The 23202-nt window shown below is 43.6% G+C and overlaps 1 protein-coding gene across 3 annotated transcripts in view; it reads right to left on the bottom strand.

The window, feature by feature from the left end:
* LOC137536002 (pancreatic triacylglycerol lipase-like) overlaps window positions 1-23202 on the bottom strand; it is a 197572-nt gene that overhangs the window by 132023 nt on the left and 42347 nt on the right. For all 3 annotated transcript variants that reach the window (XM_068257928.1, XM_068257929.1, XM_068257930.1), the window contains exon 4: window positions 10655-10820. In XM_068257928.1, coding sequence (XP_068114029.1) covers window positions 10655-10820 — 166 coding nt within the window. The remainder of the gene's footprint in view (window positions 1-10654; window positions 10821-23202) is intronic.

Genomic DNA, 23202 nt, shown 5'->3' with positions numbered 1-23202 from the left:
TTGCTGCTAATCTTCTAGTAATTATTCATAGTACACAACCAATTCATTATATCATATATTTTTTTTTCTTTAGTGTCTCTTTAAATGCCAGTCTCCTACCCCTCGAAACCATCCAATGAGGATAGCCACGTTCCAGCAATCGGCATTCAACGGTGTCCATTTCCTTATGCAAAGCATCCTCGCTAGAGCAATTACGACATGCCCTAATGAATTCACCAACCGGTACTGCCCGGATAGTATGGCGAGGATGACAACTATTGGCCCTAAGTGTAGTATGACCACTACAGGGTTTGCGATAGGTGGAAGAGGACACCGTGCCGAGGTCAAAATCTCCTGCCAAAGTGACATCCAGGATTCCCTTCCTTTTTTCTGTTTTTGTTTAGCTTTCAGGTTTTGATCGACCGGTGTCTTTTCTAATCAATTCATTTCTGCTACTGCTGTATCAAGTGTTGTTTGTATCCTTTTCATATGCGTTAATTTGGTTTTAATTAAGGGGAATATTATTGATTCCTTCCTTACATTTTAGCCACACCTACTGCCACTCTTGAGTGTGAACCAGCAAAAGAGTGTGATTGGATTCACCTGTGTTAGGGGTGGGTTTTAGACTTTATATTCACTGTGTCTTTTTAACATGAACTTGTGCTATGATTAAGGACCTGTGAGTCCGAAACATGTCAGCTCCATGACTGTATGGCTTTTTACCCGTATCAATAAAGTTGGGACTCGATTGAACACAAGATTTTGTGCGGAACTTTTTCCGTTTTTGCTGCCTGGTAAATACTTGCTGACCACACAGCTCAACAGTTTGTGGAAAGGAGACTCTTTTCCACGAACTGTTGAGCTGTGTGCTCAGCAAGCAGTTGCCAGGCAGCAGTGAGCAGTTGCCAGGCTGCAGTGAGCAGTTACCAGGCAGCAGTGAGCAGTTGTGAGAGTTTGAGAGGCATTTCACTGCCTGTCAACAGTTCGTGGAAAAGAGGCCTAAAAGTGCTGAATCTTATGATAACTTGTCCCCAGGTGCCTGTGAATGGATGCAGGGACTGCAACACAAAGTCAAGGATGTCTTTGGGGAAAGGGGTTTAGGAGCGATTTTTGATAACAGTACATATAAATGAAGTGGTCCATAAAATACAAACCAGTCTGACATGGTACACATAGAAGGTGCATATATACCACCCGACGCTGACATCAAACAAGCCCTGAGCGACCTCAGCGATACCATCATGCAGTGGGAGGAATCACTCAAAGACGCGCTGTTCATTGTCATAGGGGATTTCAACAAGGCCAACCTCCGCCAAGAGCTACCGCGCTATCAGCAGCATGTGGACTGTCCTACTAGGAATCTGAACACCCTGGACCACTACTACACAGTCCTGAAAAATGCATACAAGGCAGTCCCGCTCGCAGCACTTGGCTCTTCGGACTACAGCCTCATCCACCTGATCCCAACCTACAAATGAAAACTGGAGACAGCGAAACCAGCTCTGAGGTCAACTAAAGTGTGGTCAAGCGAGGCAAAGCTCCAACTTCAGGCCTGCTTCGACAGCACCGACTTGAGAGCTCTGGAAGCACCAGACCTAGATGAGTGGGCCAACAACATCGCCTCATATATCGCATTCTGTGAGGACTCCTGCATTCCAACCAAGACTTTCAAGGTCTACCTGAACAATAAACCGTGGTTCTCCAACAAACTTCGGCAACTGCGGAGACGAAAAGAAACAGCGCACAAGTCGGGCAACCTGGACGAGTATAGAGCAGCGAGGAACAACCTTAACAGGGAACTCAAGGCAGCGAAGAAGGAATACTCTGAGAAGCTTAGACACAATCTTAGCTCAAATGATCCACGAGCTGTTTGGAAGGGACTCAAGTCAGCCACCAATTACAAGCCCCCCCCCCCCAGCATGCTACACCCAGCATCAAGCTAGCCGAGGAGCTCAGTGACTTCTACTGCAGGTTTGAAAACCAGCCAGGAACAGCAGGGCCCCCAATACCTTGCGCCCAGCCATCCCCGCAGACGCTGAGACAGGAGCGAGCCCACCTCCGCCGAGGGCAAGCGAGGCCGAGGTCAGGCATCTTCTGGCCTCACTCAACCCTAGAAAAGCCCCGGGCCCGGATGGTGTGACACCAGCATGCCTTAAATCTTGCTCGCAGCAGTTAGCCCCTGTCCTCTCCTCCATCTATGCCAAGTCCCTACAGGAGGGCAGAGTCCCCAAATGCTTCAAGAGGTCCACGATCATCCCTGTCCCCAAAAAGCAAGGCATATCCGACCTAAATAACTACAGGCCTGTGGCCCTCACCACGGTCATCATGAAGACCTTAGAAAAGGCAGTCCTATCCGAATTCAAGAACTCCACGCTACCTCGACTAGACCCGTTCCAGTTCGCGTACAGAGCAAACAGGTCCACTGACGATGCCATCAACATCTGCCTAGAGCTCATCAGTGATTACCTGGATAAACATGACTCATACTCCAGAATCCTCCTTCTCGACTCCAGCTCAGCGTTTAATACAATCTGCACTCGCATCATCCAGAACAACCTGAAGGCACTTGACGTCCACTCGACCCTACGCCACTGGATCACAGACTTCTTGACCAACAGATCACAAGTCTTCAAGCTGGGCAAGATCTCCTCCCAAGCAAGGGCTACCAACACAGGTGCCCCACAGGGCTGCGTCCTGTCCCCAATTCTGTTTTCCCTCTACACCAACAACTGCAGATCCACAGCAGACTCAGTCAAGGTCGTCAAATTCGCTGACGACACCACCATCATTGGTCTTGTGACCAAAAATGACGAGCATGACTATCGTCAACAAGTTGACAGCATTTGCCGATGGTGCAAGGAAAACAAGCTGGTCCTCAACACAACTAAAACCGTTGAGATGGTTATTGACTTCAGGAAGCAGGCCCCCACCCCACCCCCAATCTTCATTGACGGCACGGAGGTTGGAAAGGTATCTAGTGTCCGCCTCCTGGGAACTCAGATCTCCAGCGACCTGGGCTGGAAGACTCACACGAGCACCACACAGAGGAAGTCCCAACAAAGACTCTTCTTCCTTCGTCAACTGAGGAAGTTCGGGATGGAACAGGAGCTTATGTCAAACTTCTACTCAGCCACTATAGAATCCGTCATCTGCACCTCCATTCTGGTGTGTTATGCTGGTTCCTCAAACAGAGACAAATACAAGCTTCAGAGGGTCATCAGGTCGGCGGAGAGAATCATTGGGAAACCACTCACCTCACTTGACCTCCTCTACAACTCCAGACTGTGTTCCAGAGCACAAAGGATCGCAAATGACCGCTCACACCCAGGCCACTGCTACTTTAACGTGCTCCCATCCGGCAGAAGGCTACGGTCCATTTCCTCCAAGACAGCTAGGCACATGAATTCCTTCTTCCCTGCTGCCGTTAAACTCTTGAATTCCATTCACTGGCTCCCCCCCCCGCAGGCCGGTAATCAGACCATATGTGTCCGCTGTGTCTTGCTTTCTGGCCACCTTTGCCCCAAATCAGTGCCTCCCTTGCTTAAGCTACACCTACCACTGTACTATTGCTTCTGTACTGTAACTGGTTGTTGCTGCTGTTGTTGTTGTCAGAATGTCGCAGTCAGATGTCATGGTTAGATGTTAGATGTGTAATTGTTGTTGCCTTCTCATTGTGGTTGTTCTCATTGTTGTTTTGTTTTTGTTTTTTGCTGCTGAGTTCTCTGTCTGTGCCCAACCCAATTCCGGGCATGACCCAGTTATGCTTGGGGAAATAAACTTGATTAATACTATCAGAATCAGAATCATTTTTCTACTTCACACAGCTTAGGAAAAGGTAAGGCAAACATTCATAAAAGGCGCTGACAAATTTTGGTGCAGGGTCACCCTACTGCAGGCAAGCTCCAGGGCTGCAGTAACACGTAATTCAGGCACTGGCTTTTGCTTTTTTTTTCTATTTTGAGCTCCAGAAATCACTAGTGTCCAAATAAGTCAGCCGTTATAGCCGTAATTCTCATTACAACCAATGGTGGCACCCAAATCATCAGCACACCTCTGCACCAAAATGATCTGTCTCAGAAGTTAAAGGTGCATACACACATCAGACTATAGTCTTTGGAAAATGAAAGATCACAGATCAATCTTACCACCCTTCATGTAGTATGAGAGCCATACCTTCACAGTCTATTCTATGGAGCTGAACTCCCCATCAGAAAAAATCTTTGCAAGATTCTGCACACAAACATGCTGTACAGAAACAAAAGATCAGTATCTGCAAAAGATCTGTTCCTGCCAAAGATCCGTTCCTGCAAATTGCATTCCTAGTCTATGAGATCTGCAGATCATCATACACACCTTATTTACCTGACATTCATCTGCAGATCAGACAATCATCTGCAGATCTGAAAATCCATCCTGGTGGATCTGATCTGCAGATGAATGTCTGTTAAACAAGGTGTGTATGAGGATCTGCAGATCTCATAGACTATGAATGCAATTTGCAGGAACGGATCTTTGGCAGGAACAGATCTTTTACAGATACTGATCTTTTGTGTCTGTACAGCATGTTTGTGTGCAGCATCTTGCAAAGATTTTTTTCTGATGGGGAGTTCAGCTCCATAGAATAGACTGTGTAGAGTATGGCTCTCATACTACATGAAGGGTGGTAAAATTGGTCTGTGATCTTTTATTTTCCAAAGACTATAGTCTGATGTGTGTATGCACCTTAACCACTTGCCGACCGCCTTAAGCCGATGGGCGGCGGCAAGGGCTGGGCCCAAACGACCGCAATATCGGCGGTGGCGGGCGTGGTTATGCGGCGATCGCGTCATTCCCCCCCCCCCTCGCGCTGTAACTCGCCAGCCGTTTGGAAGCGCCGGCGGGTTACTACCACCCAAATCGCCGTTGAGAATAGGTATAATAGGCTTTGTAAAGTATACAAAGCCTATTATACAGGCTGCCTCCTGCCCTGGTGGTCCCAGTGTCCGAGGGACCACCAGGGCAGGCTGCAGCCACCCTATGTCGCACCCAAGAACACTGATCCCCCCCCCTGCCCCTGATCGCCCACAGCACCCCTCAGACCCCCCCTGCCCACCCCCCAGACCACTGTTTACACTCAGTCACCCCCCTAATCACCCATCAATCACTCCCTGTCACTATCTGTCAACGCTATTTTTTTTTAACCCTAAACTGCCCCCTGCTCCCTCCTGATCACCCCCCCACCCCTCAGATTCTCCCCAGACCCCCCCCCCCCGTGTACTGTATGTCTCTATCCCCCCTGTAATAACCCACTGATCACCTGTCAATCACCTGTCAATCACCCATCAAGCACCCCCTGTCACTGCCACCCATCAATCAGCCCCTAACCTGCCCCTTGCGGGCAATCTGATCACCCACCCACACCAATAGATCGCCCGCAGATCCGACATCAGATCACCTCCCAAGTGCAGTGTTTACATCTGTTCTCTCCTCTAAACACCCACTAATCACCCATCAATCACCCCCTATCACCACCTGTCACTGTTACCCATCAGATTAGACCCTAATCTGCCCCTTGCGGGCACCCAATCACCCGCCCCACACGCTCAGATTGCCCTCAGACCCCCCCTTATCAATTCGCCAGTGCATTATTTACATCTGTTCTTCCCTGTAATAACCCACTGATCACCTGTCAATCACCCATCAATCACCCATCAATCACCCCCTGTCACTGCCACCCATCAATCACCCCCTGTCACTGCCACCCATCAATCAGCCCCTAACCTGCCCCTTGCGGGCAATCTGATCACCCACCCACACCAATAGATCGCCCGCAGATCCGACATCAGATCACCTCCCAAGTGCAGTGTTTACATCTGTTCTCTCCTCTAAACACCTACTAATTACCCATCAATCACCCCCTATCACCACCTGTCACTGTTACCCATCAGATTAGACCCTAATCTGCCCCTTGCGGGCACCCAATCACCCGCCCCACACGCTCAGATTGCCCTCAGAGCCCCCCTTATCAATTCGCCAGTGCATTATTTACATCTGTTCTTTCCTGTAATAACCCACTGATCACCTGTCAATCACCAATCAATCACCCCCTGTCACTGCCACCCATCAATCAGCCCCTAACCTGCCCCTTGCGGGCAATCTGATCACCCACCCACACCATCAGATTGCCCCAGAAATACCCTCAGATCACCTCCAAAGTGCATTGTTTACATCTGTTCTGCCATCTAATCACCCACTGATCACCCATCAATCACCCATCAATCAGCCCCTGTCACTGATACCCATCAGATTAGACCCCTATCTGCCCCTAGGGCACCCAATCACCCGCCCACACCCTCAGAACACCCTCAGACCCCAGCCCTCATCACCTCGCCAGTGCATTGCTTGCATCTATTTCTCTCCTCTAATCACACCTTGAGACACCCATCAATCACCTTCTGTCACCCCCTAGCACACCTACCCATCAGATCAGCCCCTAATTTGCCCCGTGTGGGCTCCTGATCACTCGGCCAAACCCTCATGTCCCCCTCAGACCCCCTTCCGATCACCTCCCCAGTGCATTGATTGCATCTATTTTCCCCTCTAACCACCCCCTGAGACACCCATCAATCACCTCCTGTCACCCCCTAGCACTCCTATCCATCAGATCAGGCCCAATACAACCTGTCATCTAAGAGGCCACTCTGCTTATGACTTGTTCCACAAACTTTGCCCCCTCATAGACCACCTGTCATCAAAATTTGCAGATGCTTATACTCCTGAACAGTCACAATTTTGAGAAATTTGGTTTCCAGACTACTCACGGTTTTGGGCCCGTAAAATGCCAGGGCAGTATAGGAACCCCAAAAGTGACCCCATTTTAGAAAAAAGACACCCCAAGGTATTCTGTTAGGTGTATGACGAGTTCATAGAAGATTTTATTTTTTCTCAAAAGTTAGCGGAAATTGATTTTTATTATTTTTTTCACAAAGTGTCATTTTCCACTAACTTGTGACAAAAAATAAAATCTTCTATGAACTCACCATACACCTAACGGAATACCTTGGGGTGTCTTCTTTCTAAAATGAGGTCACTTGTGGGGTTCCTATACTGCCCTGGCATTTTAGGGGCCCTAAACCGTGAGGAGTAGTCTAGAAAACAAATGCCTCAAAATGACCTGTGAATAGGACGTTGGGCCCCTTAGCGCACCTAGGCTGCAAAAAAGTGTCACACATGTGGTATCGCCGTACTCAGGAGAAGTAGTATAATGTGCTTTGGGGTGTATTTTTACACATACCCATGCTGGGTGGGAGAAATCTCTCTGTAAATGGACAATTGTGTGTAAAAAAAAATCAAAAATGTGTCATTTACAGAGATATTTCTCCCACCCAGCATGGTTATATGTAAAAATAAACCACAAAACACATTACTACTTCTCCTGAGTACGGCAATACCACATGTGTGACACTTTTTTGCAGCCTAACTGTGCTAAGGGGCCCAAAGTCCAATGAGTACCTTTAGGATTTCACAGGTCATTTTGAGACATTTGGGTTCAAGACTACTCCTCACGGTTTAGGGCCCCTAAAATGCCAGGGCAGTATAGGAACCCCACAAGTGACCCCATTTTAGAAAGAAGACACCCCAAGGTATTCTGTTAGGTGTAAGATGAGTTCATAGAAGATTTTATTTTTTGTCACAAGTTAGCGGAAATTGATTTGTATTGGTTTTTTTTTCCACAAAGTGTCATTTTCCGCTAACTTGTGACAAAAAAAATCTTCTATGAACTCATCATACACCTAACAGAATACCTTGGGGTGTCTTCTTTCTAAAATGGGGTCACTTGTGGGGTTCCTATACTGCCCTGGCATTTTAGGGGCCCTAAACCGTGAGGAGTAGTCTAGAATCCAAATGCCTCAAAATGACCTGTGAATAGGACGTTAGGCCCCTTAGCACACCTAGGTTGCAAAAAAATGTCACACATGTGGTATCGCCAGAGATATTTCTCCCACCCAGCATCTGTATGTGTAAAAATACACCACAAAACACATTATACTACTTCTCCTGAGTACGGCGGTACCACATGTGTGGCACTTTTTTGCACCCTAAGTGCGCTAAGGGGCCCAAAGTCCAATGAGTACCTTTAGGATTTCACAGGTCATTTTGCGACATTTGGTTTCAAGACTACTCCTCACGGTTTAGGGCCCCTAAAATGCCAGGGCAGTATAGGAACCCCACAAATGACCCCATTTTAGAAAGAAGACACCCAAAGGTATTCCGTTAGGAGTATGGTAAGTTCATAGAAGATTTTATTTTTTGTCACAAGTTAGCGGAAAATGACACTTTGTGAAAAAAAACAACAATTAAAATCAATTTCCGCTAACTTGTGACAAAAAAAATCTTCTATGAACTCACCATACTCCTAACGGAATACCTTGGGGTGTCTTCTTTCTAAACTGGGGTCATTTGTGGGGTTCCTATACTGCCCTGGCATTTTAGGGGCCCTAAACCGTGAGGAGTAGTCTTGAAACCAAATGTCGCAAAATGACCTGTGAAATCCTAAAGGTACTCATTGGACTTTGGGCCCCTTAGCGCACTTAGGGTGCAAAAAAGTGCCACACATGGTATCGCCGTACTCAGGAGAAGTAGTATAATGTGTTTTGGGGTGTATTTTTACACATACCCATGCTGAGTGGGAGAAATATCTCTGTAAATGGACAATTGTGTGTAAAAAAAAAAATCAAAAAATTGTCATTTACGGAGATATTTCTCCCACCCAGCATGGGTATGTGTAAAAATACACCCCAAAACACATTATACTACTTCTCCTGAGTACGGCAATACCACATGTGTGGCACTTTTTTTGCAGCCTAACTGCGCTAAGGGGCCCAAAGTCCAATGAGCATCTTTAGGCTTTACAGGGGTGCTTACAATTAGGCACCCCCCAAAATGCCAGGATAGTGAACACACCCCACAAATGACCCCATTTTGGAAAGTAGACACTTCAAGGTATTCAGAGAGGAGCATAGTGAGTCCGTGGCAGATTTCATTTTTTTTTGTCGCAAGTCAGAAGAAATGGAAACTTTTTTTTTTGCACAAATTGTCATTTTCCGCTAACTTGTGACAAAAAATAAAATCTTCTATGAACTCACCATGCCTCTCACTGAATACTTTGGGATGTCTTATTTCCAAAATGGGGTCATTTGGGGGGTATTTATACTATCCTGGAATTTTAGCACCTCATGAAACATGACAGGTGATCAGAAAAGTCAGAGATGCTTCAAAATGGGAAATTTTACTTTTGGCACCATAGTTTGTAAACGCTATAACTTTTGCCCAATCCAATAAATATACACTGAATGGGTTTTTGTTTATCAAAGACATGTAGCAGAATAACTTTCGCGCTCAAATGTATAGGAAATTTTACTTTATTTGAAAAATGTCAGCACAGAAAGTTAAAAAAGTCTTTTTTTTTTACAAAATTCATGTCTTTTTTGATGGATATAATAAAAAGTAAAACTCGCAGGAGCAATCAAATAGCACCAAAAGAAAGCTGTATTAGTGACAAGAAAAGGAGGTAAAATTCATTTAGGTGGTAGGTTGTATGACCGAGCAATAAACCGTGGAAGCTGCAGTGGTCTGAATGGAGAAAAAAAAGGCTCTGGTCCTTAAAGAGAACCCGAGGTGGGAATTACTTTTACTATTGGGGCACAGAGGCTGGTTGTGCGCACTAAGACCAGCCTCTGTTGCCCCATCGTGTGTCTCCATGTCCCCCCTGCTCGCCGCTATACCCCCCGCATTGCTGGCGACACGCAGCGTGTCGCCAGCTCAATGTTTACCTTGCGCTGTCAGTCAGGGCTGCTCCCCTGCCTCCTCCGCATCGGCGCACCCGCCCGTGTCCCTTCCCTCCCGCTGATAGGAGGGAAGTGACGCGGCGGGTGGCACCGATGCGGAGGAGGCGGGGGAGCGGCGCTGACTGTCAGCGCAAGGTAAACATTGAGCTGGCGACACGCTGCGTGTCGCCAGCAATGCGGGGGGTATAGCGGCGAGCAGGGGGGACATGGAGACACACGATGGGGCAACAGAGGCTGGTCTTAGTGCGCACAACCAGCCTCTGTGCCCCAATAGTAAAAGTAATTCCCACCTCGGGTTCTCTTTAAGGGGCGAAAAGACTGTGGTCCTCAAGTGGTTAAAGAGAACCCGAGGCGGGGTTCTTACAACGCAATCCCCATACAGAGGCTGGGTCTGCCTATAGAGCCCAGCCTCTGTTGCTATTTAGCTTCCTCCAGAGCCCCCTGCGCGCTGAGATCCCATAAAACACAGCCACGCTGTCGACACGCAGCGTGTCGCAGTGTGCTGTGTTTATCTCTCTAATGTCAGTCTCCGCTCTCCTCCGCCTCCTGAATCGCTCCAGTCCCCGCCCACGTCCCTTCCCGCTGATTGGAGGGAAGGGACACGGGCAGGGACCGGAGCGATGCCGGAGGCGGGGGAGAGCGGAGACTGACATTAGAGAGGTAAACATAGCCCGCAAGTTTTATGGGGTCTCACAGCGCGCAGGGGGGCTTTGGAGGAAGCTAAATAGCAACAGAGGCTGGGCTCTATAGGCAGACCCAGCCTTTGTATGGGGATTGCGTTGTAAGAACCCCGCATCGGGTTCTCTTTAAGACCCAAGGTGAGATCAGTTATGAACAATCCAGCATACCTTTCTTCAGCAAGGCAACTTCCACATCCAGCCTCTGCCCCTCCGCTTTGCTTTTTTCCTGAAGAAGCTCAGCTCTGTTACTTGTTAGACTGTAATTTGTGTTAAAATCCTGCAATTCTTTCATAAACTTTTCCTCTTCTTCATCTATTTCTTTTTTCATGACTTGCTGGAATAAAATAAACATTTTCAGCTTTGTATCTACAATTCAGCAGATGCCTCTATTGGTTTTCCCAAACCTCGAGAAAACATTCTAAAGTGTTTTCTTGCTCCATTCAATCAACTTAGGCTAATTTCACACCAGGACGTTGCGTTAGAGGGGGCGTTAAGGTCGCATAACGTCCCCCTAACTCAACGCCTGGTGGTGCTGGATCTGGACGTCAGAGTGAGCCGCGTTGTGCAGCTCACTCTGGCGTCAGTGATGCCGTGATGCGCACTCTTGTGCGCATGCGGCATCACGTGGTCCCGCCGGCCAATCGCCGCACAGAGCGGCTGCTCCAGGAAGTAAACACTGCACGTCATAACGTGCAGTGCATATTAATTAGCCATGTGCCTGGCCGCTCTCCGCTCCTCCCCAACATTACTGAGCATGTGCAAGCAGTCTAACGCGGCTCAGCCGCGTCCAAAGTACTGCATGCAGTACGTTGTCTTGTGACGCAGCGTTACAATGTAACGCAACGTCCGCACTGTGAACAGCCCCATTGATTTTTCATTACTGTGCGGTGGGCTGCGTTACAGGCTGCTCTAACGTGCGCCTGTAACGTCCCACTGTGAAACCAGCCTTACAGTTCAATTTCTTTCTTTTTTTTTAACGTTTAGTTTTTATTGAAATAGCGAAGAATTTGTACAGTAAATGCATATAATAATAATAACAGTATAATAAGAACATACAATTTTAAAATAGCAAGCTAACATGCATCTCTATTTATCAGAGTACTCAACGACAACTGAAGAAATGAAGGATTTTCCTTTTTTGCTAGGCCAAGCTACGTTTACATTACAATAAACCGGTCTTGAGTAACTCACTCAGTGTACAAGACATCTATAATTTGGATAGAGATGCTATACAGCCTAGGTAATTTAACCACTTCACCACCGAGCGGTTTTACTCCTTGAGCACCAGAGCAATTTTCACCTTTCAGCGCTCCTTCCATTCATTCGTCTATAAAACTTTATTATTACTTATCGCAATGAAATGAACTATATCTTGGTTTTTTCGCCACCAATTAGGCTTTCTTTAGGTGGGACATTATGCCAAGAATTATTTTATTCTAAATGTGTTTTAATGGGAAAATTGAAAAATAATGATTTTTTCCCTACATTTTTTCCTGTTTTCGGCCATTATAGTTTTTAAATAATGCATGCTACTGTAATTAAAATCCATGAAATGTATTTGCCCATTTGTCCCGGTTATTACACCGTTTAAATTATGTCCCTATCACAATGTTTGCCGCCAATATTTTATTTGGAAATAAAGGTGCATTATTTTCAGTTTTGCGTCCATCCCTAATTACAAGCCCATAGTTTATAAAATAACAGTGTTGTACCCTCTTGACAAATATTTAAAGATTATATAAATCACTAACACGCGCTTAGTCAAATTTTAACACTTTATTTAAAATTAAATGTTATATCCTCAATCATTACCCACACACACTTGTATTCCACATCCACACTCTCGAGAGGCCTCTCCACTTACTACAACCTCCTAGTCTATCCTCCTTTATAAAATTAATTGGATATATATTCCCTAAAAAAGTAATTGATTGCGTAATGGATCTTCCGTTTTAATCCCTTTAAAATTGTGTCGCCACTTATTTGCAAAAATGGAGGGAAAGAAAAAAGCGTTACTCCACTCTTAATTTTGTAGAAAATAGTAAATGTCACTTTTTAAAAGCTGGCGATATGGTTAAAACTCACAATTTCCTTATTGACAAGTTCATCATTTCTTTAGAGCAAAAAATGGAGGGGGGCAAAAAGCATTGCTTCACTCTTAGTTTGCAAAAAATATATAATGTCACTTTTTAAAGCTGGCGTTGTAGTTACAAACTCACAGTTTCCTTTTTGGCAAGTGCATCACTTCTTTAGGGAGTCCCGTCCGTTATCTCCCCCGTGTGCAGTCAGCTTCTATGCCGCTCCGATCGTCCAGGGTTATCCCCTTCTGCCCGCCGCTTACCAGATAGACGTTATTGGACAGCCTGCGTCACTTCCACCTAGGTCACCGGAAGTCCGCTCGCTCCGTTCTTCCCGTCTTCTGTTTACTGGCTTATACTACTGTGGGTGACGTCACCTCTCTAAGCTGTTTGGTACTTTGCTGGCGGTTGCTGCGCGCTAGCAGTACACCATTCCCAATGCTTATGTAGATTTATATGGGCATTCAGTTAGCTTGAATAGACACCTCTACGCGTTTCAGCCGATTTAGCCGTCGGCCTTCTTCAGGAGGATTCAAGAGTAGAGAGCGATTAGATCCACCATATTTATAGCTAATTTAGCCACACACTTGATCCGCCCCCCCATTTCCAGGAAGTAATTTCAAACATCTAGTATCCAGCGCCATCTTCTTGTAGTCCATATTCCACAAAGTGACCACTTTCCATTTGCATATCTTTCCCTCATTCAATAATCTACAGTAAAACATATAATATTCCTTGCTGCCTATTGTTCCCCTCCTAATGTCATCACCATACCAGTTTGTTACAAAAAATATAATAAAAAATATAAAAGATAGTTAAAAAAATGCAAACAATTCCATTTCACTATTGAGACCATTAGGGATTAATGTCCCCAACTGATAGATCCATTTGGATTCATTTCTGGACATCTTCTGAATATAGTCCCCCCCTCTTTTCCCATGACTTATAACCTCCAATCCAAAGAATATAGTCCCCTTCAAACTCCCCCCATGCACTTCTTTATAATGTTTTGACAGTGGATGTGCGTCGCTTTTCTTTTCGATTTTATTAAAATGCTCTGCAATCCTACTATTTAGCATTCTTTTCGTCCTCCCAACATACAACTTCAAACAGGGGCATTGAATACAGTAAATTACCCCGCATGTAGTGCAGGTTATCTGATCTTTGATCCTGTATTTCACTGAATCCTGCCCCTCAATCTCTATTACTCTTCCTGGATTACTCGTTCTCCTGCAATTGATGCAGATGCCGCATCTCTGGAAACCTATCCTTCTCCCCCTCCCCCCGATCTCATCCCCATCTCCCTTATGTTCATTGGCTGCAGTAGCTATTGACAGCCCAATATTTGGAGCTCTCTTAAAAACAACTTTAGGGATTTCAGGTAACAGTTCCCCCAGGGTCTTGTCCTGTTTTAGTACATCCCAGTGTCTACTGACAATATTCTTTACACTTTTTGATTGTGCACTATATTGTCCATTCCTTCTCCCACCGCAGATCTCCCAAGGTATTCAACACTTCCTTTGTATCCTTAATATATGCTTTTGTGTCTTTTACATATTTTTGCAAAAATGTGTCGACATACCTGGAGAGATTGGCGGTTAGAGATCCCACCCCCGATACTATCGGTCTTCCCGGTGGGTCTGCCAGATCTTTATGAATCTTCGGCAGATGATAAAACAATGGCCTAATGGGATGTTTAACCATTAGAAAATCATATTCCTTCTGATTCAAAATTCCAGAGTCAAGTCCATCATCTAATAATGACTTCAACTGGTTAGCAAATTTTATCGTTGGGTCACAGCCCAAGACGTGATAAGTCTCTGGGTCTCCCAACAATCTCATTGCTTCCCTGCAATACACCTCTGTATCCTGTATAACAATTCCCCCTCCCTTATCTGCTGGTCTGATAATTATTTCTGGGTCTTTTCGTAATTCCTTCATTGCTTTCCTTTCTCCATTGGACAAATTATCATTCCCATACTTGTTCACCTTCATTTTCCTAATGTCTTTATCCACCAAATTTTCAAAAGCCACCATTGCATCACTGTATTCTGCTTGAGGAAAAAATGTGGAGGGGTTCTTTAAAGAACTATGTGTATACTTTGATCTCTCAATTTCCTTTTGGGTTGGGTTTTTTAGAAAATATTTCTTAAGACAGAGTTTCCTCATAAATTTTTTCACATTTATATATGATTCAAATTTATTCACTTTATTATTAGGGGCAAATTTCAATCCCTTCGCAAGGAGATTGAGTTCTCCCGTATTTAATTTTCGTTTACTGAGGTTAAATACCCCACTTTCATTCCTTGGGTTCTGTTCCTCTGTTATCTCTAACCTTACCTTTTTACACCTTTTCCTACCCCCCCTACACCCCCTTTTCCGTTTGTTGGCCTGGGAGTCCTTAAAAAATACTGACTTATTGAATTACGTGGTTCCTCCACTACAATGTTATTTCTACTTCTTCCCCTGCCAATGTTTCCATTTCTCACAGGGTTATATGGTGTTCTATTAAAATTGTGCATGGGTCCACTATTTCTTCTACTCCTATTTAATTCCTGTCCCTTCAAGAGCTGACCTCTTGGGGTTCTATTCCTATTGATAGGGGTGTCTCCATATATTTCTTTCCTCTCTGGACTTGATCTCAATGGTGTAAATCTATTAGATGTCGATATATTGAAGTGAGCAGGACTTCTATAGTTGGAACCTATTGTGCTATTCCTATTGGTTCCCCCACTGCTGTCCACTTTCTTTTTATTCCCTTTACTTATACTCTTGTTGGCCTTTTTTGCCATATTTGCCATATTTTTTCCCCTTGGGGGATGCTCAGAATTATGGGCATTTTTCTCATACTCACCCTCACTGGATATCTCCTCCTCACTTTCCTCACTATTCAACATAGACTCCTGTAGTGTTGAGCATCTCACCTGGTCCTCCTCCTCTATCGTATCCTCCCCTATTTCATCAATAGTCTCAAGTGTCCCCAACATAGTCCCCATCAATGTAGTCTCCTGAATATTGTCTTCTTCTATACTTTCTTCTACCATTACCCTTAATCCCTCTAATTCATTCATTGGGATTGAGTCCCTTGCAAATTTCTTTAGTTTCTTACTGACTATATCTTTTTCTAATAATTCTAATCTCTTTTTTATACTCACCTCCATACTCCTATATTCCTTCATTGATTTATGTGGATTCAGTATTTTTTGAAGTCCCCTGATCTCCTCCCCCAAGATGTTTGTTTGGGCTTTTCGTGCATCCATAACAAATTGTACCGTTTCCATGGAAAATACATGGAACATATATTCCCACTTGGCTAGAGTTTCCTCATCCGCCAAATCCTCAGACAATATCTTACTCACTACCAGACCCACCGGGGCTACTTCCCATTCCAAATATTTTTCAAGTGTTGCCACTTCCCAAATATTTTTTGTTTCTTTTGTCATCAATCTCTCCAAATTTTTTTTTTTTTTTTTTTTTTTTAATTGGTTAATTAAATCCCCATTGTTCCCTTCCCCAGCCACTTCTCTTTTAATTTTAAAGAAACTCCTGATTCTATCTTCCCTACAGTCTCTAAATTCCCACAAATCGCTTCCTGCCGCCATAGTGTATGGGGATTACCAAAAATTGTATATAATTATATAGAACACTCTCCGGCGCTGGAAATGGTTACTATTCTACAAGCTGCGTGTTGCGTGGAGGGATTCCCCAACCCTCAAAATGATACCAGAAGATTATATAAATCACTAACACGCGCTTAGTCAAATTTTAACACTTTATTTAAAATTAAATGTTATATCCTCAATCATTACCCACACACACTTGTATTCCACATCCACACTCTCGAGAGGCCTCTCCACTTACTACAACCTCCTAGTCTATCCTCCTTTATAAAATTAATTGGATATATATTCCCTAAAAAAGTAATTGATTGCGTAATGGATCTTCCGTTTTAATCCCTTTAAAATTGTGTCGCCACTTATTTGCAAAAATGGAGGGAAAGAAAAAAGCGTTACTCCACTCTTAATTTTGTAGAAAATAGTAAATGTCACTTTTTAAAAGCTGGCGATATGGTTAAAACTCACAATTTCCTTATTGACAAGTTCATCATTTCTTTAGAGCAAAAAATGGAGGGGGGCAAAAAGCATTGCTTCACTCTTAGTTTGCAAAAAATATATAATGTCACTTTTTAAAGCTGGCGTTGTAGTTACAAACTCACAGTTTCCTTTTTGGCAAGTGCATCACTTCTTTAGGGAGTCCCGTCCGTTATCTCCCCCGTGTGCAGTCAGCTTCTATGCCGCTCCGATCGTCCAGGGTTATCCCCTTCTGCCCGCCGCTTACCAGATAGACGTTATTGGACAGCCTGCGTCACTTCCACCTAGGTCACCGGAAGTCCGCTCGCTCCGTTCTTCCCGTCTTCTGTTTACTGGCTTATACTACTGTGGGTGACGTCACCTCTCTAAGCTGTTTGGTACTTTGCTGGCGGTTGCTGCGCGCTAGCAGTACACCATTCCCAATGCTTATGTAGATTTATATGGGCATTCAGTTAGCTTGAATAGACACCTCTACGCGTTTCAGCCGATTTAGCCGTCGGCCTTCTTCAGGAGGATTCAAGAGTAGAGAGCGATTAGATCCACCATATTTATAGCTAATTTAGCCACACACTTGATCCGCCCCCCCATTTCCAGGAAGTAATTTCAAACATCTAGTATCCAGCGCCATCTTCTTGTAGTCCATATTCCACAAAGTGACCACTTTCCATTTGCATATCTTTCCCTCATTCAATAATCTACAGTAAAACATATAATATTCCTTGCTGCCTATTGTTCCCCTCCTAATGTCATCACCATACCAGTTTGTTACAAAAAATATAATAAAAAATATAAAAGATAGTTAAAAAAATGCAAACAATTCCATTTCACTATTGAGACCATTAGGGATTAATGTCCCCAACTGATAGATCCATTTGGATTCATTTCTGGACATCTTCTGAATATAGTCCCCCCCTCTTTTCCCATGACTTATAACCTCCAATCCAAAGAATATAGTCCCCTTCAAACTCCCCCCATGCACTTCTTTATAATGTTTTGACAGTGGATGTGCGTCGCTTTTCTTTTCGATTTTATTAAAATGCTCTGCAATCCTACTATTTAGCATTCTTTTCGTCCTCCCAACATACAACTTCAAACAGGGGCATTGAATACAGTAAATTACCCCGCATGTAGTGCAGGTTATCTGATATTTGATCCTGTATTTCACTGAATCCTGCCCCTCAATCTCTATTACTCTTCCTGGATTACTCGTTCTCCTGCAATTGATGCAGATGCCGCATCTCTGGAAACCTATCCTTCTCCCCCTCCCCCCGATCTCATCCCCATCTCCCTTATGTTCATTGGCTGCAGTAGCTATTGACAGCCCAATATTTGGAGCTCTCTTAAAAACAACTTTAGGGATTTCAGGTAACAGTTCCCCCAGGGTCTTGTCCTGTTTTAGTACATCCCAGTGTCTACTGACAATATTCTTTACACTTTTTGATTGTGCACTATATTGTAGTGTAAGACTGAAATCGTTTGTGTCCCAATCTTGTTTTGTAGTGGGCATCAGTAATTCGCCACGATCTCTCAGTCTTACCTTCTCTCTAGACTGCTCCACCTTCTCCAGTGGGTAGCCTTTCTCCAGAAGGCAGTTCCCCAGTCTATCCGCCTCCAGATCATAATCTTCTATATTGGAGCAGTTGCGGCGTAGCCTGGTGAACTGCCCCCTGGGAATTTCATTAAGCCATCTTGGTAGGTGGCAACTTGTATATAGTATATAGCTGTTCACATCCACAGCTTTTTGAAAAGTCCTTGTATTCAAGGATTCCATATCAATATATATCTCTAAATCCAAAAAATGTATCTTCTCTTTACTAATCTCTGTAGTGAATTTAATATTCCATTCATTATTATTAATCATTGCAATATATTTATCCAGCGAGTCTTGATCTCCCCGCCATATCATCAACACATCATCGATGAAACGGCGCCATAGGACCAGGTCCGCACTTTGACTAAGCGCGTGTTAGTGATTTATATAATCTTCTAGTATCATTTTGAGGGTTGGGGAATCCCTCCACGCAACACGCAGCTTGTAGAATAGTAACCATTTCCAGCGCCGGAGAGTGTTCTATATAATTATATACAATTTTTGGTAATCCCCATACACTATGGCGGCAGGAAGCGATTTGTGGGAATTTAGAGACTGTAGGGAAGATAGAATCAGGAGTTTCTTTAAAATTAAAAGAGAAGTGGCTGGGGAAGGGAACAATGGGGATTTAATTAACCAATTAAAAAATTTGGAGAGATTGATGACAAAAGAAACAAAAAATATTTGGGAAGTGGCAACACTTGAAAAATATTTGGAATGGGAAGTAGCCCCGGTGGGTCTGGTAGTGAGTAAGATATTGTCTGAGGATTTGGCGGATGAGGAAACTCTAGCCAAGTGGGAATATATGTTCCATGTATTTTCCATGGAAACGGTACAATTTGTTATGGATGCACGAAAAGCCCAAACAAACATCTTGGGGGAGGAGATCAGGGGACTTCAAAAAATACTGAATCCACATAAATCAATGAAGGAATATAGGAGTATGGAGGTGAGTATAAAAAAGAGATTAGAATTATTAGAAAAAGATATAGTCAGTAAGAAACTAAAGAAATTTGCAAGGGACTCAATCCCAATGAATGAATTAGAGGGATTAAGGGTAATGGTAGAAGAAAGTATAGAAGAAGACAATATTCAGGAGACTACATTGATGGGGACTATGTTGGGGACACTTGAGACTATTGATGAAATAGGGGAGGATACGATAGAGGAGGAGGACCAGGTGAGATGCTCAACACTACAGGAGTCTATGTTGAATAGTGAGGAAAGTGAGGAGGAGATATCCAGTGAGGGTGAGTATGAGGAAAATGCCCATAATTCTGAGCATCCCCCAAGGGGAAAAAATATGGCAAATATGGCAAAAAAGGCCAACAAGAGTATAAGTAAAGGGAATAAAAAGAAAGTGGACAGCAGTGGGGGAACCAATAGGAATAGCACAATAGGTTCCAACTATAGAAGTCCTGCTCACTTCAATATATCGACATCTAATAGATTTACACCATTGAGATCAAGTCCAGAGAGGAAAGAAATATATGGAGACACCCCTATCAATAGGAATAGAACCCCAAGAGGTCAGCTCTTGAAGGGACAGGAATTAAATAGGAGTAGAAGAAATAGTGGACCCATGCACAATTTTAATAGAACACCATATAACCCTGTGAGAAATGGAAACATTGGCAGGGGAAGAAGTAGAAATAACATTGTAGTGGAGGAACCACGTAATTCAATAAGTCAGTATTTTTTAAGGACTCCCAGGCCAACAAACGGAAAAGGGGGTGTAGGGGGGGTAGGAAAAGGTGTAAAAAGGTAAGGTTAGAGATAACAGAGGAACAGAACCCAAGGAATGAAAGTGGGGTATTTAACCTCAGTAAACGAAAATTAAATACGGGAGAACTCAATCTCCTTGCGAAGGGATTGAAATTTGCCCCTAATAATAAAGTGAATAAATTTGAATCATATATAAATGTGAAAAAATTTATGAGGAAACTCTGTCTTAAGAAATATTTTCTAAAAAACCCAACCCAAAAGGAAATTGAGAGATCAAAGTATACACATAGTTCTTTAAAGAACCCCTCCACATTTTTTCCTCAAGCAGAATACAGTGATGCAATGGTGGCTTTTGAAAATTTGGTGGATAAAGACATTAGGAAAATGAAGGTGAACAAGTATGGGAATGATAATTTGTCCAATGGAGAAAGGAAAGCAATGAAGGAATTACGAAAAGACCCAGAAATAATTATCAGACCAGCAGATAAGGGAGGGGGAATTGTTATACAGGATACAGAGGTGTATTGCAGGGAAGCAATGAGATTGTTGGGAGACCCAGAGACTTATCACGTCTTGGGCTGTGACCCAACGATAAAATTTGCTAACCAGTTGAAGTCATTATTAGATGATGGACTTGACTCTGGAATTTTGAATCAGAAGGAATATGATTTTCTAATGGTTAAACATCCCATTAGGCCATTGTTTTATCATCTGCCGAAGATTCATAAAGATCTGGCAGACCCACCGGGAAGACCGATAGTATCGGGGGTGGGATCTCTAACCGCCAATCTCTCCAGGTATGTCGACACATTTTTGCAAAAATATGTAAAAGACACAAAAGCATATATTAAGGATACAAAGGAAGTGTTGAATACCTTGGGAGATCTGCGGTGGGAGAAGGAATGGACACTATGTACTTTGGACGTGTCATCTCTATACACTATTATTGAACATCAAAAAGGACTGGAAGCGGTTAAATTCTATCTGGATCAAGATGACACAATGATTGATGCACAAAGGAAGTTTATTTTAAGTTCTATTAAGTTTATTCTTGAACATAATTATTTTGAGTATGAGGGTAATTGGTACCTGCAGGTCGGTGGAACGGCGATGGGGACCAGGTTCGCACCTTCGTATGCAAATCTCTTTATGTCCCATTGGGAGGAGGGATTTGTGTATGGAAATGAGGTGTATGGTGCGGACCTGGTCCTATGGCGCCGTTTCATCGATGATGTGTTGATGATATGGCGGGGAGATCAAGACTCGCTGGATAAATATATTGCAATGATTAATAATAATGAATGGAATATTAAATTCACTACAGAGATTAGTAAAGAGAAGATACATTTTTTGGATTTAGAGATATATATTGATATGGAATCCTTGAATACAAGGACTTTTCAAAAAGCTGTGGATGTGAACAGCTATATACTATATACAAGTTGCCACCTACCAAGATGGCTTAATGAAATTCCCAGGGGGCAGTTCACCAGGCTACGCCGCAACTGCTCCAATATAGAAGATTATGATCTGGAGGCGGATAGACTGGGGAACTGCCTTCTGGAGAAAGGCTACCCACTGGAGAAGGTGGAGCAGTCTAGAGAGAAGGTAAGACTGAGAGATCGTGGCGAATTACTGATGCCCACTACAAAACAAGATTGGGACACAAACGATTTCAGTCTTACACTACAATATAGTGCACAATCAAAAAGTGTAAAGAATATTGTCAGTAGACACTGGGATGTACTAAAACAGGACAAGACCCTGGGGGAACTGTTACCTGAAATCCCTAAAGTTGTTTTTAAGAGAGCTCCAAATATTGGGCTGTCAATAGCTACTGCAGCCAATGAACATAAGGGAGATGGGGATGAGATCGGGGGGAGGGGGAGAAGGATAGGTTTCCAGAGATGCGGCATCTGCATCAATTGCAGGAGAACGAGTAATCCAGGAAGAGTAATAGAGATTGAGGGGCAGGATTCAGTGAAATACAGGATCAAAGATCAGATAACCTGCACTACATGCGGGGTAATTTACTGTATTCAATGCCCCTGTTTGAAGTTGTATGTTGGGAGGACGAAAAGAATGCTAAATAGTAGGATTGCAGAGCATTTTAATAAAATCGAAAAGAAAAGCGACGCACATCCACTGTCAAAACATTATAAAGAAGTGCATGGGGGGAGTTTGAAGGGGACTATATTCTTTGGATTGGAGGTTATAAGTCATGGGAAAAGAGGGGGGGACTATATTCAGAAGATGTCCAGAAATGAATCCAAATGGATCTATCAGTTGGGGACATTAATCCCTAATGGTCTCAATAGTGAAATGGAATTGTTTGCATTTTTTTAACTATCTTTTATATTTTTTATTATATTTTTTGTAACAAACTGGTATGGTGATGACATTAGGAGGGGAACAATAGGCAGCAAGGAATATTATATGTTTTACTGTAGATTATTGAATGAGGGAAAGATATGCAAATGGAAAGTGGTCACTTTGTGGAATATGGACTACAAGAAGATGGCGCTGGATACTAGATGTTTGAAATTACTTCCTGGAAATGGGGGGGCGGATCAAGTGTGTGGCTAAATTAGCTATAAATATGGTGGATCTAATCGCTCTCTACTCTTGAATCCTCCTGAAGAAGGCCGACGGCTAAATCGGCTGAAACGCGTAGAGGTGTCTATTCAAGCTAACTGAATGCCCATATAAATCTACATAAGCATTGGGAATGGTGTACTGCTAGCGCGCAGCAACCGCCAGCAAAGTACCAAACAGCTTAGAGAGGTGACGTCACCCACAGTAGTATAAGCCAGTAAACAGAAGACGGGAAGAACGGAGCGAGCGGACTTCCGGTGACCTAGGTGGAAGTGACGCAGGCTGTCCAATAACGTCTATCTGGTAAGCGGCGGGCAGAAGGGGATAACCCTGGACGATCGGAGCGGCATAGAAGCTGACTGCACACGGGGGAGATAACGGACGGGACTCCCTAAAGAAGTGATGCACTTGCCAAAAAGGAAACTGTGAGTTTGTAACTACAACGCCAGCTTTAAAAAGTGACATTATATATTTTTTGCAAACTAAGAGTGAAGCAATGCTTTTTGCCCCCCTCCATTTTTTGCTCTAAAGAAATGATGAACTTGTCAATAAGGAAATTGTGAGTTTTAACCATATCGCCAGCTTTTAAAAAGTGACATTTACTATTTTCTACAAAATTAAGAGTGGAGTAACGCT

The sequence above is a fragment of the Hyperolius riggenbachi genome, chromosome 10 (genome assembly GCF_040937935.1).
Source record: "Hyperolius riggenbachi isolate aHypRig1 chromosome 10, aHypRig1.pri, whole genome shotgun sequence".
In the NCBI taxonomy this organism is placed as follows: domain Eukaryota; kingdom Metazoa; phylum Chordata; class Amphibia; order Anura; family Hyperoliidae; genus Hyperolius; species Hyperolius riggenbachi.
This window is presented reverse-complemented; position numbering and strand designations above follow the sequence as displayed.